This window comes from Cydia amplana, chromosome 16 (assembly GCF_948474715.1).
Source record: "Cydia amplana chromosome 16, ilCydAmpl1.1, whole genome shotgun sequence".
NCBI classification, from domain to species: domain Eukaryota; kingdom Metazoa; phylum Arthropoda; class Insecta; order Lepidoptera; family Tortricidae; genus Cydia; species Cydia amplana.
The window spans coordinates 1,859,699-1,878,381 of NC_086084.1; the positions used below are offsets into that span (position 1 = coordinate 1,859,699).

The following is an 18,683-nucleotide window of genomic DNA, read 5'->3' on the forward strand; positions in this document are numbered from 1 at the left end:
ATTAAAGTATAAATATTTTTTACAAATATACATGGATTTCTACAATACATAACAAAGCTCTCGGTTGATTCTTAATATTTGAGTTTGCTGTATAAAAATTACTTAAATGAATCGCTATCACGACCCTTTTTTGGATTTTCTTAATTTCCCCTCGAAGTCACATTAATTACCCTACGCGATCCAAGATTTCCATACATTTTTCGATCTCTCCATTTCGTGACCACCATACAAAATCTATGAAAAATGGTAACGGAATGGGGAAAGAAACATAAAAAAACCTTGGGACACTTTTTTTCTCCAATTAGGACAGAAAGAGTGATACTCGTGATTCTGAGTAGAAATAACATACAAATTCACAAATAAAAAAAAAGTGTAGGGTACAACTTTAAATAAAATGGCCCAGTTACCATGTGTATACTTACTCTGTGGCCAGGTGGGGTGGGGTCAGTGGAAGGGCATATGGCCCGGGTTGGCCATGGTGGCCATACGCATGTAGGTGGTGTGCGGCCTAGAGAGAGGCGGGCTGTCGCCGGGCAGAGTCTCGTTTTTGTGTAGTTACCATGGGTATACTTACTCTGTGGCCAGGTGGGGTGGGGTCAGTGGAAGGGCATATGGCCCGGGTTGGCCATAGTGGCCATACGCATGTAGGTGGTGTGCGGCCTGGAGAGAGGCGGGCTGTCGCCGGGTAGGGTCTCGTTTTTGTGTAGTTACCATGGGTATACTTACTCTGTGGCCAGGTGGGGTGGGGTCAGTGGAAGGGCATATGGCCCGGGTTGGCCATAGTGGCCATACGCATGTAGGTGATGTGCGGCCTGGAGAGGGGCGGGCTGTCGCCGGGCAGGGTCTCGTTCTTGTGTAGTTACCATGTGTACACTTACTCTGTGGCCAGGTGGGGTGGGGTCAGTGGAAGGGCATATGGCCCGGGTTGGCCATAGTGGCCATACGCATGTAGGTGGTGTGCGGCCTGGAGAGAGGCGGGCTGTCGCCGGGCAGGGTCTCGTTTTTGTGTAGTTACCATGGGTATACTTACTCTGTGGCCAGGTGGGGTGGGGTCAGTGGAAGGGCATATGGCCCGGGTTGGCCATAGTGGCCATACGCATGTAGGTGGTGTGCGGCCTGGAGAGGGGCGGGCTATCGCCGGGCAGGGTCTCGTTCTTGTGTAGTTACCATGTGTACACTTACTCTGTGGCCAGGTGGGGTGGGGTCAGTGGAAGGGCATATGGCCCGGGTTGGCCATAGTGGCCATACGCATGTAGGTGGTGTGCGGCCTGGAGAGAGGCGGGCTGTCGCCGGGCAGGGTCTCGTTTTTGTGTAGTTACCATGGGTATACTTACTCTGTGGCCAGGTGGGGTGGGGTCAGTGGAAGGGCATATGGCCCGGGTTGGCCATAGTGGCCATACGCATGTAGGTGGTGTGCGGCCTGGAGAGGGGCGGGCTATCGCCGGGCAGGGTCTCGTTCTTGTGTAGTTACCATGTGTACACTTACTCTGTGGCCAGGTGGGGTGGGGTCAGTGGAAGGGCATATGGCCCGGGTTGGCCATAGTGGCCATACGCATGTAGGTGGTGTGCGGCCTAGAGAGGGGCGGGCTGTCGCCGGGCAGGGTCTCGTTCTTGTGTAGTTACCATGTGTATACTTACTCTGTGGCCAGGTGGGGTGGGGTCAGTGGAAGGGCATATGGCCCGGGTTGGCCATGGTGGCCATACGCATGTAGGTGGTGTGCGGCCTCGAGAGGGGCGGGCTGTCGCCGGGCAGGGTCTCGTTTTTGAACACGGCCACGCACTTCCATTGGTTCAGGTATTGCACTGAAAAATAAAAAGAGAATATCATTGATTACATAATTTTAATTGCCAATAGAGTAAAAAAATATTGAATGGGGTTGGCAACTGTCAAAGGTTTGCATAGACGGCGCCATCATAGCTTGCTCCTTTTTTTATGAGATTTGAGTAATTGTGGTAGTGGCGCCCCCTACGCAGAGTTTCGCGTAATATTCCCTATAACCGCTATAAGTACCATCACGCTCCGCTTCGATACATACAAAGTTACGCTCTCATAGACCTGCACATTGGCAAACAAACAAGTATCCACTTAAAAAAAAAATATTCTCAACTAAACGTAGACCCAGTTGAACGAAGTCTCCGAAAGATGTCACTAGCGCCGCGCGGGCAGCGCTGCGGTATCAGCGTAATTCGTCCCATTCGTTTTTCGTTCATTTCTTATGTCCGTCTCATTCTGTGTTCGTCACTCATTCTTTATTCGTCTCGATCGCTATATGTCCCTATCGTCTTAAGTACAATTATGTAACCTGTCTCTTTCTTAACAAGTCTTTTTCGTTTTTCGTCACGGTCTTCCTAGGACTCATTCTTTCTTATTCCCTTTCGATTTTTGTGTCATTCACTTATTCGTCTCATTTTTTTTCATGCATTCGTTATTAGTCACATTCGTGATTAGTCTCATTCATTTTCAGTCTAATTCTAAGTTCGTTACATTCGTTTTGCGTCTCGTTTTCTTAGTTTTTGTGGTTGCGGAATTAGAAAATTTGCGTTTCAAAAATCATGGCCAACATCTTGATGTTGGCCATGATTTTATTGTAAACGAATACCATGACGATTATTGACGGCATATCAAAATCTATGAATGCAGTTATTCTTATTTTTTCATATGAAATAATGTTTATCTTGAGAAAAATTAACTATCTTAAGTATCTTAAGTCCCAGACCCTTCAGGGCCCTCATTTTTTTCCGTTCTGTATATGTACGGGACATATAAACTTCAATTTGTTTATGAATTCCGATCCGGAGGACATATGAATAGCAACTAAGACCTACTAGTACGGGACGATTAGCGAACGTGCCCAAAAAAGAACGGAACGAGTTACCATTAAAGACAAAAAAAGAGTGAGACGAATAACGAAAGTGACTAAAGATAAAGTGCGAATGATACCAAAAAAGAGAGACACAAACAAAGACATAGTCCTAGGAAGACCGTGACGAAAAACGAAAAAGACTTGTTAAGAAAAAGACAGGTTACATAATTGTACTTAAGACGATAGGGACATATAGCGATCGAGACGAATAAAGAATGAGTGACGAACACAGAATGAGACGGACATGACATAAGAAATGAACGAAAAACGAATGGGACGAATTACGCTGATACCAGCGCTGCTGACTCGCGCTGTTAAGATTTTCCCTTCGATATGGACCTCGCGATGATATTCTGATAGCATTAACTCAAACTCAAATATCAAACAATTTTTTTTGGGCCTTGTTTGTTCCGTAATTTCGATATACCCATATACCAAAATTCCGTCATATCAAAACGGAATTGTGTCCAAAATAGTCCAAATGCGTGAATCTCAAAATGCCTAATTTATTTTCTCAAAATGGCTAAACTTCAAATCGACGTGGTGTCACAATAAATACCTACCTAAAACTCAAATTACCGACATTAATGAATGCTGTGTTGTCGTAATTTTTTTTTAATTCCAGCATACCATCAAGATCTGATTGCTTCAACTTCAACTTCAACTTCAACATTTATTCAGCAAATAGGCCACAAGGGCACTTTTACACGTCAACATTGAATTTACATAAAAGCAAAATAATAATAATTATACATCAACAATTATTAAATACAACTACAACTACCAAATCAAACTAACGTAATACAATTACTTAGAGATGTATAAGGTCTCTTAATGTCGAATTACATAAAAAAACTATAATAATAATATTAAAATAAAAACAAAACAGATACATGGAAAAAAAATCTAAACTTATTTAGAGGTGTAAATGTCTCTAAGTGTCAGAACTAAAAAATAACATAGTTTATCAAATTATCCTTAGAGATGTATAGGGTCTCCAAGAGTCACAATCCTGTATGATTAACACATTACGAGAAAAAAAAAAAAAAAAAAAAAAAAAACATACGAGAACCGAATGAGGCGTCTCACTGCAATTAAATTAAAAAATAAAGTTACTAAATATATTCGTGTTAGCTTAAACAGACCCGTCTCCACAAACAGCACCCGTTCACGAGTACGACGCGTATCTCAGCCATCGCCTCCCTCAACCTTCATTCGGGAAAGTGGCGACCCGATCAACGACGCCACCGTAAGCAAAGACTTTTAAGCGAGCATGACATGTTCAAGCTACCGGCCTATATTAATATTAAAAATAATAATAAGTAATACGCCAAAGGTTATAAAATTTCACAAAAATATGTTTATTAAACTATAATATATGTATTTCAAAAGTAGTCCCATCGGAAATTCGTTATGTGTAGAAAAGAAACGTATTTTTCGACATTTAGGTATTTTGAGGCTTGGACGTTATGTTATGACTTATGATTGTTATGAATTAGTCATTATGACATTTAGGCAACAAGTTGTTTTGAAATTTACTCTAGCTCTTTGTTTTTAGTCACTAGTTTTTAATTTTAATTTGTAATGTACATTTTTTAGTAATTAACATATGTAGTTTTTAAGATTTTTATGCTAAAAACGTTATGGATCGATCTGAAATCATTTTATTTATTTATTTAAAGACAGCATTAACTATTTTGTTTAGGTGCAATAGAGCCAAAGCTAAACCATAGAGAAATATAGTAAGACAAGAGTGCTCACTCCACATCAGTTCAGACTATTAATTTCAGTGTCTACATCTAGCATCGAGTAGCGGAACTATCAGTACTGCTACTTGACAATAGACGAAGCACCGACCGGAAAGTCTTATCTCAACAGCATAAGACTTTCCGGTGAGTGCTACATCTATTGTCAAGTAGCAGTACTGATAGTTCCGCTACTCGATGCTAGATGCTAATAGTCTTTTTGGTACTAAAACTGATGTATGGAGTGAGCACTCTATGTATTTTTTTCTCTATGGCTAAACATAGTCCCAGTTGCACAAATCCTCCGAGAGATGTCGCTAGCGCCGCGCGGGCGGCGCGGCTGACCCGCGCTGTTAAGATTTTTCCTGCGATATCGACCTCGCGATGTTATACCATTAGCGATCATTCAAATTCAAATTCATTTATTCTATTTTTTAAGCCTTGTGCAATTAAGTTTGCCGACGGGTAGTATTAATTTAAGTATACCATGATGTTGAAATGAAATAGTAACAGTGGGAGCAAACATTTGGGCAGCAAAATTACATATTTATTATTCATGGCGAAAGCGTACATTGAATCCTCAACGAAGCAAAGGATTGTATGTATAGTCAACTATACAATATCCTGATCGTAGCGAGGGATTCTAAGATATAATCCTGAGCTTAGTGAGGGATTCAAGTGTTAACGCCCAAGATGGAAATAATTTTGCTACCATGTGACACATACTGCTTTTCACATCACCTATGAGGAAATTATTATGTTCCAAAATACCTATTATTTGACCGAAAAAATAGTATTAGATTTTTTACGAATTTTTAAATTATTGTAAGAATTAGGAGCTTTTAAAATGTATGGAATTTGTTTTTCGCTCTAAACTCTTATTATATAAAAAAAAGTGTAACGTAGTGGCATAGTTTATAAATAGTGTAAAAATATTTTCAATAATGTTAATATCCAGTGAGTAAAAATGGGGACTACGTTTATATGGAGTAGCGGTCGTACGCTGTCGTTTTAAAGTACACCATGTTTCCGACAGATGTCGCTAGCGCCGTGAGAGCGGCGCGGCTCACTCGCGCTGTTAAGATTTTTCCTGCGATATAGGCTTCGCCGCGATATGCATGTAGGTCAAATCAAAATCAAATCAAATCAAATTATTTTTGCACCTTGAGCAATTAAGTTTGTTAACAAGGTAGATTAACACAGCACTTTTATATACTCTGGGGCTCGATTTTTGAATTTCGATCGCTCGATTTCGTCACTCGAAAATCGGCGGGAAACGGCGAAACGCTGACTTTTGAAATACGTGCGATAAAAATTAGGAATTTATTGGTATTGACCACTCGTTTTCAATTTTATTAGTAGAATTTACATGCCTAGTAGTGGTGATATTACTCAATGAAATACACGAAATCGAGCGGTCGAATTTAAAAAATCGGTCCCCTGCTAAGCAATTTCTATCAGGAGAATAGAGCGGCAAATTAAAAAAAAAATAGGCGCGTAAAGTATTATCGTCCCATAGAAAATTTGACTTGTTTGACCGGCTAAGTTAATTATTTTACAAGGTGGCAATATTCTTGTTTAACTCATCATGCTAATATTGATACACGAGCAACCGAAAGATTCCAAAACGGAACCACGAGCGCGGCAAGTGGTTATAAAAGTGGAAACTTGAGCGTCGCGAGGGTTTCAAGGCACGAGGATAAATGACATGTTTACTGTCATTTTACTCACTTTTCCATAAGCGCACACTGCAGTCGTCACCCGAGGATGCCAGCAAGGTGCCCGTCACGTTCCAGGAGACGCGCCACACGCAGGAGTAATGCTCCTCGAACGCAGCCATCACTTCCGTTTTGAAACGCACGCTTGAACCGTTTGAGGAGGTCGATGTATCTCTGTGGATTAGAGAAAATAGTGTTAAACAGTTTAAGTTTGTAATGTATTGGCGAACGCTGTAATTAATTTTTTTTTTTAATAATAATCAATAAAACACTTTCCGGTTTTGAGTTTTGTAGCCAAAATGGCACAAACGAAACGGTTATAGTTTCGTCATGTACAGTCTGACAAGTGTAATTAAAATGGATCTAAAGGCAAATTACAGTGGAAAATGATGTCGTAGACAAACCTCGGCTGCCACTACCCGTCCCTCTTTTATTAACATAGTTAGAAAAAGACGGGTAGTCTATCTCGCCGCCAGAAACTGTCGCGCCAATCATGTGCTTGGCCGAGGTTGGGGGCGAAGACGATGTCGTTAACAGAAAGAGGCAGGTATAACTCACGTGATGGGTTCTATCTTGATGATCCGGGCGTCTTTAGTGGCCACGGCGAGGAGGTGGAATTGGCGGCCGAGGTTGGAAGCGAAGACGAGGTCGTTAACAGAGAGAGGCAGGTATAACTCACGTGATGGGTTCGATCTTGATGATCCTGACATCTTTAGTAGCGACGGCGAGTTGTAATGCGCGGCCGAGGTTTGAAGCGAAGGCGAGGTCGTTAACAGAGTGAGGCAGGTATAACTCACGTGATGGGTTCTATCTTGATGATCCGGACATCTTTAGTAGCGACGGCAAGGAGGTGGAATGAGCGGCCGAGGTTGGGAGCAAAAGCGATGTCATTAACAAACAGAGGCAGGTATAACTCACGTGATGGGTTCTATCTTGATGATCCGGACATCTTTAGTAGCGACGGCAAGGAGGTGGAATGAGCGGCCGAGGTTGGAAGCGAAGACGAGGTCGTTAACAGAGAGAGGCAGGTATAACTCACGTGATGGGTTCTATCTTAATGATGCTGAATTCCTGACATCTTTAGTAGCGACAGCAAGGAGGTGGAATGAGCGGCCGAGGTTGAAAGCGAAGGCGAGGCGGTTAACAGAGAGAGGCAGGTATAACTCACGTGATGGATTCTATCTTAATGATCCTGACATCTTTAGAAGCGACAGCAAGGAGGTGGAATGAGCGGCCGAGGTTGGGAGCAAAAGCGATGTCGTTAACAAACAGAGGCAGGTATAACTCACGTGTTGGGTTCTATCTTGATGATCCGGACATCTTTAGTAGCGACAGCAAGGAGGTGGAATGAGCGGCCGAGGTTGAAAGCGAAGGCGAGGCGGTTAACAGAGAGAGGCAGGTATAACTCACGTGATGGGTTCTATCTTGATGATCCGGACATCTTTAGTAGCAACAGCAAGGAGGTGGAATGAGCGGCCGAGGTTGGGAGCAAAAGCGATGTCGTTAACAGGCTCTTGGACTGACGAGAGGCAGTCAGTTCGAGTCCAGCGGCGTGACGCTTCGCTGTATCTGTACATAACAATAAATGTACCACAACTACATATCTTATTCTTAACCACATGGATCAATCAACTATTTCTTGATGTTTTTCTGTCCCATCAGCGAGGAGACAATAGTAGCATAGATTGTTAGAAGAACTGCTGTACCATGTTCTACTAACATGCTCAGTAGATGTCCCATTATGGAAAGGTCTTATAACTACCATAAAATGCAAGTTTGGTTCATTTAAATACGAAAAACCTAGAATTTTGAGTGACTCAGGAGACCGTAACCATAGCAACGTGTGACAAGAAAAATTTGATTAACCCACATATACTCGTGATTATTTGACCATGAAATCGTGTGAGAAAAGCTATAAAAATTTGAAAATTGCGTCGTCAACATTTTTCATTTTTCGCTGACGTATTTTCCAAAATTAAGAAGAATGCAAGAAGTTTGTTATGTAGCCGCGCGTCAGTTGACCTTTTTGACGGTCAAGTTGTTAAGTCCACCCTGTATACTTACTCGTAGAGGAAAACCTTCCCGTTGCACGCCACGCCTTTATCATTGACCGGTGTGACCGCGGCGGCGGCTGTGTTCGGCTCATCGCTGCCCACCGCTATCATTGGTGGGTTTACCCTGTATACACATCAAATCACTGACTACTTATAGACGTAATGTTCTGGATAATAAGATTCTGATTGAATAAGTCTGTATGAACCTATAATGCTTACTTTACCTATAATGCTATAAAGTGCAACATAGGTACCTGATACTAGCTCCTAATGGTTAAATTTCTTTAGAATAAACATATTATTATATAATATAGCATAGTACTAGAAATAAGATTGTATTTAAGTATGTTACCTGTTAACAAACATTCCATCGGCGTCACAGTTCTCTGACCGGTTTTGAACCTTACTGCACTGTGATAAAGCCTAACGACTGGTCAGGTAAGTGTATTGCCGATAGTACCTACTTAATATCTTACACAGTAGATTAAGGAAGATTGTTGAGTGCTACCGTTCGCCAACAAACTGTCATGCAGTTTGGCAAAAGAAGATGTGTAATGTATTGCTGTGTATTTTTTTATTGAGTAAATAAATTAAAAAAAAAACTGATATACTACAGGATACTTTTGTTATCACTGACCAAACTTTGAGGGGTGAATATCGTCGGGTGACAAGCAAAAGCCACTAACAACACCATTGAAATTATTGGACAATAAACCGTGTTACAAGTGTAAAGTGCATTGGCTTACTTTAATTTTTTGATAGTACTTAGTGACTTTTACTTAGCAACTTTACTATGGGGCCAACACCGAAATCGCGAAAAAAAGCTGTTCTATAGAAAATATTGACTCTGATCTGATTCACCGAAATGATGTATGAGACGGCAGAATTTTTATTCGCGATATCGGAGTTGGCCCCATAGTAAAAGTTGTTCAGTGTGATCTACATATTCACCCCTCAGAGTATGGTCAGTGATACCAAAAGCACCCTGTATATACTGATATTTTAGGCAAATAAGTATGTACAGTCGCCGTCATATATATCGGAGCGGGCAAGGCGCTCACAAATATCTGAACACGCCTCTATTGTCAAGGCGTTAGAGTCGTGTTCAGATATTTTTGGACACCTAGCCCACTCCATATCTGATGGCGACTGTAGAAGTTATTGTATAGATTTCTGATTTAACTTCAAAATAATAATGCATGTAGAAAGAAGAACCTCTTTTATATTCCTCGTAGTCGAACTTCTTACGCGAGAAACGGTTTCATTAGAAGAGCATGCAGGATGTATGATGATAAATTTCAAAATTTAGATATTTTCAATGTAAAGTTTAGTAGTTTCAAACGACTGACCTTGAAGTGTATTAATGGGCTTTAATTAGATAGTTATTAGTTAACTCTAAGTGCACTTTTAGTTTGTTATTATTGTAACTTCAATTTCATTTCAACTTTCAAATCCATTTAGTTTAGTACTACTTATATAAGTTATATGGTTAATATATATTTTAATTAAGGAAACTGTAGGTCTATAAGTCTGATAACCCTTCATTGTAATAATGTATTACTATAAGAGACTGTTTGTTTCTAAATAAAGAAAAATAAAATAATAAAAAATAATAAAATACCTGGACAGTGAGGGGTTCCAGGAGAGACAGCTGATGGACACCTTGGTGGGGATCTCATGCTGCAGCGTCCACTGCGCCAGGTTCATCACGTCGGGGGCTTCGTATATCCTGCACACATTAATAATTGATTATATTAAAAAAAAAAAAAAAAAGTCATTTATTGTCGCAAAACACAGTAACAAAATAAAACAAACAAGGAAAAAGAAAAAAGACACAATAAGCACATAAGTCCAATAGGGTATAGGGTAGGGTAGGGTATAGGGTATATTTAATTAATTACTATGAAAATGAATGGAAAAATGGAGTAGGATCGTAACGGATTGCTACCCAAGAGGTTGCACATGAGGCCAGAAGACTCGAAGTTTACAAATTTACAACAAATTACCCTCCGATATGAAAAACATAGAAAGAAAAAACGTATTCATAGCTAAACTCAAGACACATTTGATAAAGAAAACCTATTATACTGTTAAAGAGTTTATGGAAGACAATTAATAATTTTTTTACAGAGTAGCCTCTATTTGAATAGATTCACAAATTAAAAGTACCTACCTAGTGCTTTCATTATGAAAGTAGTTAAGTTTAGTTTGTATAATTGTGTAAGCTAGTTATAAGAAAAATTGCTACACCCCACCGGGGTCCACGTGCAACTTAACATAATTTGTAACATCTATGTAATACCATGGTTTGCAATAAAGATTTACTTACTTAAGTCGAACTCATAGCGGGCCCGAATTGGAGAAGAGTGGCCCACGACAGACCCCAATGGAAAGAGCTAGAGGAGGCCTTTGACAAGCGGCACACTGAGCTTAGAGACGTACTCTAACTCAGAACAAAAGGGGTTAACTCCTCGATTCCCAGGACCTCTCAAATCAAATAGATAGTTACTGTCACTAGGGTATAAAACACTTATAAAAAGGGTGTTTACAGATAAAAAATAAACAGGTTTGTTTCTATTTAGAATCAGCAGGCCTATTATGGATGGCCTTATCCACGTGATAAAATATCTGTCTGTCTTTAACACAGCGCGATTGGAAGTGACGGATACCGTTTTATCATGCTGTCACATAGACTAGAACGACCATCATATCCGTACAGGGTCAGGGTCACACCTTAGAAAAGTGTCTTGTTTTTTTATCAGTTTTGTGACCTACATGTACAGTCAGGCGTGTCTCACTTCGCGATTTCGTCGCGTCACTACAAGTACCTACAATACATGCGGCCCACACCAATTTTGGAGTCTAGCCATAGTAGTAGACGCCTGCTTGCGCTTGCGCCACCTAGCGGTCATATCTGTCGTAATAGACGCGTTTTATTAGAGAGTGAACCTCCTGTACCTAGTACTATTATTTATTCTGTGGCACAGTTATCTCTGCAGCTAACTATACATTTTTATTTTATTTGTTAGCTTGTAATGTCCTACTGCTTGGCACAGTAAATTATTTTTTTAAGTGCATATCTTACCTAATAATGCCATCAGCTGAGCATGTGACTAGTAAAAGACCCAAGTGCTTAGGTCCAAACTTAACATCAGTCACAGAGGTCCTGGAGTCAACTAGATTGGAGCGTTTCAGCCACGTCCGGAGACCTTTCTCTGACCCAGGGGCTGTGGTGTCACCTGAAATACATGAGGTAAGGAAGGACCTACAGAAGGAATGTGGTATGAGAGGGTCAAAGTTTAGGGGTACTTTAACGATATTTCACAAGGTATGCTTACCTTACAAATGCATATTACAGTATATAAGCCAACATAATAAATTCAATTACACATACATGAAAATTGTGTGGGAATAAGAATTTAAGTTTTTAATTAAGTATATGTTGTAACATGTCAAATTGGCACATCACATGCTAAGCACTCAGTAAACAATTTCAAATTTTATTTTAGACAAGGTATTGTTATATAAATGGTCTCTGGTTCCTGCTTGTATAAATGGTCTCTTATTCTGGTTCTCATATAGTTTAGCGCGTTTGAATGAGTGCCAAACTCTATAAAGATTCTTATCATATACTTACATATCTATCTAATACCTTTAAACGAGCAATTCTTGTTTATTTATATATATATATATTTCGGGGATCTCGGAAACGGCTCAGATTTCGATGAAATTTGCTATATGGGGGTTTTTGGGGGTGAAAAATCGATCTAAAGTCTATTTTTTTATTCGGTAGACTGAAATGACAGTTAATAGTATGGAATGACATTTCATGTTCATACTATTAACTGTCATTTCAGTCTACCGAATAAAAAAATAGACTTTAGCTAGGTCTTATCTCTGGGAAAACGCGCATTTTCGAGTTTTTTTATGTTTTCCGAGCGAAGCTCGGTCACCCAGATATTGTTAATAAAGTGTCTTAGATACTATTTTGTGTTAAGCATCTATGTTAATTTCCAATTTTCCAGTGACAACATTTTGCATGGTATAATTTTAAGAATCCTATTAAAGTTATAAATATTAGAATTATGAGTGATCTTACCAACTTCTTCCCAAATAGCAGCGGTGCGATCAAACGAGCAGGTAGCAATGACCTGCCCAAACTCAGGGTGCGCCCAGGTGACCTTCCACACGGAGCCGTGGTGCGCCTTCCAGCTGGCAGTCATCTTCCAGCCGTCGCGGCCATCTGAGTCCCATACCTGAAAAATATGTTTTAAACTAGAGACACTATGTTTTAAAAGGCTTCGTACGGGTTAACAAATTATACATACACCGTCCTCTTGAATCACTCTATCTATTAAAAAATCCGCATCAAAATCCGCTGCGTAGTTATAAAGATCTAAGCATACATAGAGACAGACAGACAGCGGGAAGCGACTTTGTTTTATACTATGTAGTGATGTGGTGTTTGAATTAATGGTGCAGTTAAGCTACCTACTTGCCACAGCAAAGGTGTTAGTGATATATGTACAATGTACATATTAAAGGATAGTCTTGCACCAAATTCAAGGACCCACAATAAGTTCACACTCGTATTGTGGGTGCTTTCAAGGCATGTATACTTAAATAACATTTAAAACATCCATAACAATAGATTTTTGAGCTCATCAAAGATATAAATGTTCTTACCGGAATTTGAACCCAGGATCATCGGCTTCACACGCAAGACCTCTACCGACAGGGCCGTACGGTCGTCTGGTTAAAAGATCACACACACACACACACAAACATACTTTGCGAAGGCTTCTCTATTTACTGGCCTTTACAGTAATGGACTATTCAATTCTGTCATATTCTACGACTAAAATAATGCTGTTTTGATAAAAACAATTCATATTATCATAATTATTATCTAAACATAACCTCTACCTTCACATACTGGTCGCTCGAGCAAGTAGCCATTCGTTCCCCGTAAAAATCGTAGGCCACATCGTGGATGAGGTCCTTGTGGTCGGCGAATATAGTTTGAGACTCGAACAAATTGGTGAGCGTTAGTTCCCCCATGGTCATGAACTTTTTAACACCAAAAACATTAAATTTAAACTATACAGCGTCGGGCGGTCTACACCACAATACACAAGGTTAAATGTCAAATTGACAGATGGATATTGCGTTTCCTTTCATGCAGCTGCGTTTTCTCCCAACCGTTTTAACCAACTTCGAAAAAAGTAGGTTATTACCAGATTGCTTTGATAAAGTAACCGTCCAGGCAGCGGCCGTTTAAGAGTGGGTATTTTACTCTTTGGTGGGAAAGAAATACTTGGATTTTGACTTTGTTTACCGAGTTACTATACTGGGTCAACCAAATCTTGTCAGTAAATAGGAATAAAAAAACTATACTCATCCTTTTCTTTCGGGTGCTAGTAGTAGTGTAAGACAAAGATAGTATGATTATCTCTGTCTATGTTTGAAATGGAACAGTCCTTTGACACACTATATTATCAAACTAATTAAATGCTTTCGAAAGTTAGTTGAAATGGGTTAAAATTCTGAGGGGCTACGCTACCGCCAAAACCGAAATTCGCAAATTGCGGGGATCTTTCTCTTTTACTCCAATCGCCTGCATTGCAATAATTAGTGACAGAGAAAAATGCCCGCAATTTGCGGATTTCGATTTTCGCGGTTATAGCACTGGTTTCAGTTCATTTTGGATTAAAATAGGAAAACCGACAAAACGCTAATAAGGTGAAAGGAAGGATAACAATGACAAGTTGGGGTTTAGTTATTACCTATTTAATTTTTAGTTTTTCTTTACATAGTTACAAGTTACAACAAAATGAACAGCACACACATTTATTGTCATGGAATTTATAAATAATACTGAATAAGATTAAATCTTTACAGCTATCATGGCACGAGATTCTTAATACATTTCTATGCCAGTAAAATTTCATTTAACAGTGTATAATTTTCTTTAGTAAAATATCATTTAGGTAAATATATAAATTATGCATTATTTTCAAATTACACAATTTTGGGGCGAGATTCAGTGCTGTTATGATATTAATAACAATGGGGCATCATTAACTAATAATTTATGTACATTTTGAAAGAGCTATACTTAAAGGCACTAACAGTCAACCTAAGTTACACATACATACACAATAAGAAGATTTACTTACATAAAACAATGCTCAGAATTAGTAAAATTAATCATCATTCATTAGGTCAGATGGCAGTCGCTTTCGTAAAAACTAGTGCCCACGCCAATTACTGGGATTAGTTGCCAAGCAGACCCCAGGCTCCCATGAGCCATGGCAAAATGCCGGGACAACGCGAGGAAGATGATGAATCATAGCTGGTTTATTAATTACCTAGCAGTGCATTGTGCCCTTTATCATTAATAAAATACATTTGTCCTTCACTGTAAAGGCTTCATCACACTGCCACGGGACACAAGCAGAGTGTGAAAAAAGCTGCTGTATGACAAAGCTTTAAGATAGAACATGGGAGAGATTTTTTTTATAACAATGAGATTAGGCTATTACTAAGGACCAGCCTCTATTAGGATTTATCTTCTATTGGGTAAAAACTGGGTTTTACATCCTTTACTACAGTTAAAAGTAGTAGAAAAAGGGCAATAATTTAAAGATTATTGTTAGCAGCATATTTCAATTGTTCCACTTGCAAGGCCAGTCTCTTATTCGCATCCACCAACTCATTCTGGTTCTGTTGCATCATCGAGATCTGAGAACTCATGGCAGCCATCTGCTTCTCCAACGAAAGCCGCTGCTTCGTCAGAACCATCATGATGTGCAGGAAATAGTTCTTATTATCCTCTGCGACATCTGCGAGACTGAGCTCGATGAAATCTTTAAGCTCTTCAACAATGTTAGAATCATATCTCGCAATCTTTTCCTTTTCTCCGTTTACCATTATTAGCGGTCTCCCATCATCAGGAGCTCCATTTAAAACGGGAGACTGAAACGCTAAATTGTCAGCGACTTGATTATGAAGAGGTGTTGAAATTTTACTCATACTCTTTTCTACATCCAATCTTTTGTTTCTTTCTAAAATGCTGCTTTCTTTAAACTGCGATTTATTTACATCATCTTCATTAGACTTGTCTAGCCCCATCAGGACTAGGAATGAATCAGCTCTTTTATCTTCAGTCTTTTCAGTAACGTCCAGATTATCTTTGTTAGGTGAGGCCGAGATTAAGAACATGTCAGAAGTCCTAGGCTTTCCGGGGCTCGGTTTACAAGGTGTCAAGTTTAGTTCAGTGTCTTCTTGAATGCTTATTTCATTAAGTTGTGGCTTCTTCCTTGAAGGTTGGAAGGCTACTTTCTTAACCTCCTCACTATGACCTTTTAAGGTTGTAAACGGACTGGTTAAATCTCTTAAATCGTAAATCATTACTACTCCATTTCTGGTCCCGATAGCAACTTGATTGTCAGCATTTATAGCTACAGAAGACAATGTGTAAGATGTTTTGATGGTAGACACTACATTTTGGAGTCTTATGTCATATACATGAACAATTTTGTCGTAGCCACTGGACAACATGACATCTTTGTTTATCAATGAATATGCGATATCGCTAACAGGTGCTGCATGGATGTTATCAAAGAATGCTTTATCCTTATTAGTGTTGATGTCTCGAAGGAAGACATGTCCTTCATCCGTAGCTAACCCTAATAAGCAGCGTGTTTCATGATGGAATTTCATTGCAGAAACGCTTTTCGAACAATTAAGTTTAACTGTTAATATTGGAATGTTAGAAACCAGTCCGTAAATTACAGTTTCTCCATTATTCATGGTAGCTGCTAAGTTATTATTTTTGGCATTATAACTTATGTAGTTAACGCTAGCCTGATGCGTGGGAGTGGGGAATGTTTTCGTTATAGTCTTGTTTTTCGTGTCCCATATCAGAACATTACCGCTCTTGGTGCCTATGGCGACATTTCGGTGGCCCTCTCGGTGGAAACCAGCTGACCAGGTGTCCTTCAATGGAATATGCTGTAAGCTACGTATGTCATGGTCTGCGGGTGTTAAAATTTCGATTAAACCTTTGCAGTTGACCTGAAAATAAAACAAAAACAAATTTAACCTCAGACATAGGAGCAGCGAGATTTAACGCTCGTATTTAGTTTTTATGTAATCTGGATTAATTAAATGTTATAGTATTACCTGTAATATGTATTTACCATCATCGCTCCATGATATATCTCTCATTAGACCATCATAACATCCGTACGATTTTTTTAACTCCCAACTGTTAGTATCGTGAAGATGTAAGCGAGAACTAACAGAAGAGAGATACATTTTTAATTACGCAATTGTAGCTGATAAACCAAATTATGGAGCGATGATTTTAGCACTTTTAGTTATTTTAAATCATCAATAATAATGGTAAAGTTTTTTACCCAACGAAAAATTTTGATTCGCATTGACATCTATCCATCATAGTACTCATAGTAGTTTTTAATGAAGGTAGACAGGTAGAAAACAAATTTTCTACCAAATACAGTAAAGTAAAATAATATTTTATGACCAAGAATTTCCCATTTTAGTATATTTATTACGCATTTTTTAATTCTTTCTTATATTCGATCAATGAAGATATATTTGATTACAATTTGAAATTTTTAGATAATATAGCTGGTCAACCAAATCTTGTCAGTAAAAAAAGGCGCGAAATTCAAATTTTCTATGGGCCGATATCCCTTCGCGCCTACTTTTTTCAAATTTGCCGCCTTTTCTACTGTCAAGATCTGGTTGAGCAAGTATAGTAAAAAAAATTCTACCAATTCATTGGGATTTTCACATGGCAAGAATTTAATAGAGATATGCTTAAAGACTGCACAAATATCGGTTTGTGAAATCATGGTGAAATCAAAAATTGATTATTTCACCTAGCAACATTTATTAAATTTGACATTTATTTGTCTGACGTGTATGTTTTGCGCGTTTTGCGGTAAATATTACTGTGTATTATATTAATAAAAGGCGTAATACTCCTATTCACGTAAGTATTTATATCAATTTACACTTGCAAATTTGATTCCCTCATTAAAATGTATGCAAATCGCCTGTATTTATAGTATTTCCTTGCAAACCATAACCCATCGATATCGGTAGAAATCCATTTACAATTTCCATGTTTGCAGCCTTTTAACATCTCTTTACATCTTAATTCCAGATAAACCGCCGCCATGATCACCGATATCCAACTGGCCGTGTTCTCGAACATTCTGGGAGTCTCAATTTTCTTATTGGTCATCCTCTACCACTACATCAATGCGAACAGTTCCAAATAGGTAAGGCAATGGTATGACTTATTATAATACAAATAAAGTCTCATTTTATAGTCCCCATTGTGGCATTAAATGTTATTATAGCTGCAGTGCAGGGGCATGGCACACTGCATCCGATTCGCATGTTGCCACATTTCCTATATAAAATGAGCCCACCTAGCGGGTAATAGGGTATATTACACGAAACTCTGCGTAGGGGGCGCCACTTCCACAATCCGTCACAGTCTAAGGCAGTGGTTCCTAACCTTTTCAGTCCGGTCACCCCTATTACTAACTAGGGAACCTGATTTTACCCCTCCTCCCAATGGTAATAAAAAATAAAACATGTACGTTTGTTGTATTGTTATATTAGGTTAGCTTATTACCCCCGTAAAATACCAGTTTTACCCCCACGGAGGTAATTACCCCCAGGTTAGGAACCACTGGTCTAAGGATTTATCGCAAATGAGAGTCGAAGTTTTGTTAATTGTTATCTAACCTCTCTATCACTTTCATATTCGAGCAATAAAGAGGCAGATAGCCGAGTTTCGATTTTGCATTTCCCAGTAGGCCCTTTGTAAACAAACTGCCTTGATGTAATGTATCAATGTTTTTATAGTCTGTGAAAACTTGTCAAAAAACCGTATATGGCACAGTATGTATAAGTTACTCTATGGTTTACGAAAGGTGCTAGTGCTGCACTCTGGTGGCAGAACATTGGCAGTGTTGTGTTAATTAACTCTAAAGTGTCGTTCTATGGAACTTGCTCACTATGTAAACAAAAGTGACTAGTAAATTGACATTCAGAGACAATTTTAATATGGCGGTTTGTTTACATAGTTTGCAAGTTCCATAGAATGACACTTTATATCAACCAGTTAACCAGTTGTTTTTGTTAATGAAATTTAATGTTTTTGTTACAGATGTAGGTGTGGCAGCCCCTTCCAACATCATTTACTAATAATGTAAGCCTCTATAATGTTAATACATAAGAATTATTTGTAAAGTA

The 18,683-nt window shown here is 39.0% G+C and overlaps 3 protein-coding genes across 3 annotated transcripts; 1 reads left to right on the forward strand and 2 right to left on the reverse strand.

The window, feature by feature from the left end:
* Nucleotides 1-1,620: 1,620 nt before the first annotated feature.
* LOC134655438 (nucleoporin SEH1) lies at nucleotides 1,621-13,537 on the reverse strand. The gene is made up of 8 exons (XM_063510907.1): nucleotides 13,308-13,537; nucleotides 12,481-12,637; nucleotides 11,467-11,620; nucleotides 10,003-10,110; nucleotides 8,392-8,505; nucleotides 7,738-7,896; nucleotides 6,341-6,501; nucleotides 1,621-1,803 (listed from the first exon to the last, which is right to left on the reverse strand). The coding sequence occupies exons 1-8, from the start codon at nucleotides 13,446-13,448 to the stop codon at nucleotides 1,661-1,663; spliced, it is 1,137 nt and encodes a 378-aa protein (XP_063366977.1). The 5' UTR covers nucleotides 13,449-13,537; the 3' UTR covers nucleotides 1,621-1,660.
* Nucleotides 13,538-14,786: 1,249 nt separating this feature from the next.
* On the reverse strand, nucleotides 14,787-16,835 carry LOC134655237 (uncharacterized). Its single transcript, XM_063510685.1, has 2 exons — nucleotides 16,569-16,835; nucleotides 14,787-16,460 (listed from the first exon to the last, which is right to left on the reverse strand). Exons 1-2 carry the CDS (start codon nucleotides 16,701-16,703, stop codon nucleotides 15,024-15,026), a joined length of 1,572 nt encoding a protein of 523 aa, XP_063366755.1. The 5' UTR covers nucleotides 16,704-16,835; the 3' UTR covers nucleotides 14,787-15,023.
* Nucleotides 16,836-17,435: 600 nt separating this feature from the next.
* LOC134655144 (dolichyl-diphosphooligosaccharide--protein glycosyltransferase subunit 4) lies at nucleotides 17,436-18,683 on the forward strand. Its single transcript, XM_063510597.1, has 2 exons — nucleotides 17,436-17,698; nucleotides 18,598-18,683. Exon 1 carries the CDS (start codon nucleotides 17,594-17,596, stop codon nucleotides 17,696-17,698), a length of 105 nt encoding a protein of 34 aa, XP_063366667.1. The 5' UTR covers nucleotides 17,436-17,593; the 3' UTR covers nucleotides 18,598-18,683.

Bases quoted from the DNA above. Each gene is read 5' to 3' on its own strand.
- LOC134655438 (XM_063510907.1), bottom strand. From the start codon at position 13,448: ATGACCATGGGGGAACTAACGCTCACCAATTTGTTCGAGTCTCAAACT. The intron at 10,111-11,466 runs GTAAGATATGCA...TAATGTGTGCAG, and splicing joins TCAGCTGATGGCATTATTAG to GATATACGAAGCCCCCGACG. The intron at 1,804-6,340 runs GTGAGTAAAATG...TTTATTTTTCAG, and splicing joins CAGTGTGCGCTTATGGAAAA to TGCAATACCTGAACCAATGG.
- LOC134655237 (XM_063510685.1), bottom strand. From the start codon at position 16,703: ATGTATCTCTCTTCTGTTAGTTCTCGCTTACATCTTCACGATACTAAC. The intron at 16,461-16,568 runs GTAATACTATAA...TTTTATTTTCAG, and splicing joins ATGGTAAATACATATTACAG to GTCAACTGCAAAGGTTTAAT.
- LOC134655144 (XM_063510597.1), top strand. From the start codon at position 17,594: ATGATCACCGATATCCAACTGGCCGTGTTCTCGAACATTCTGGGAGTC.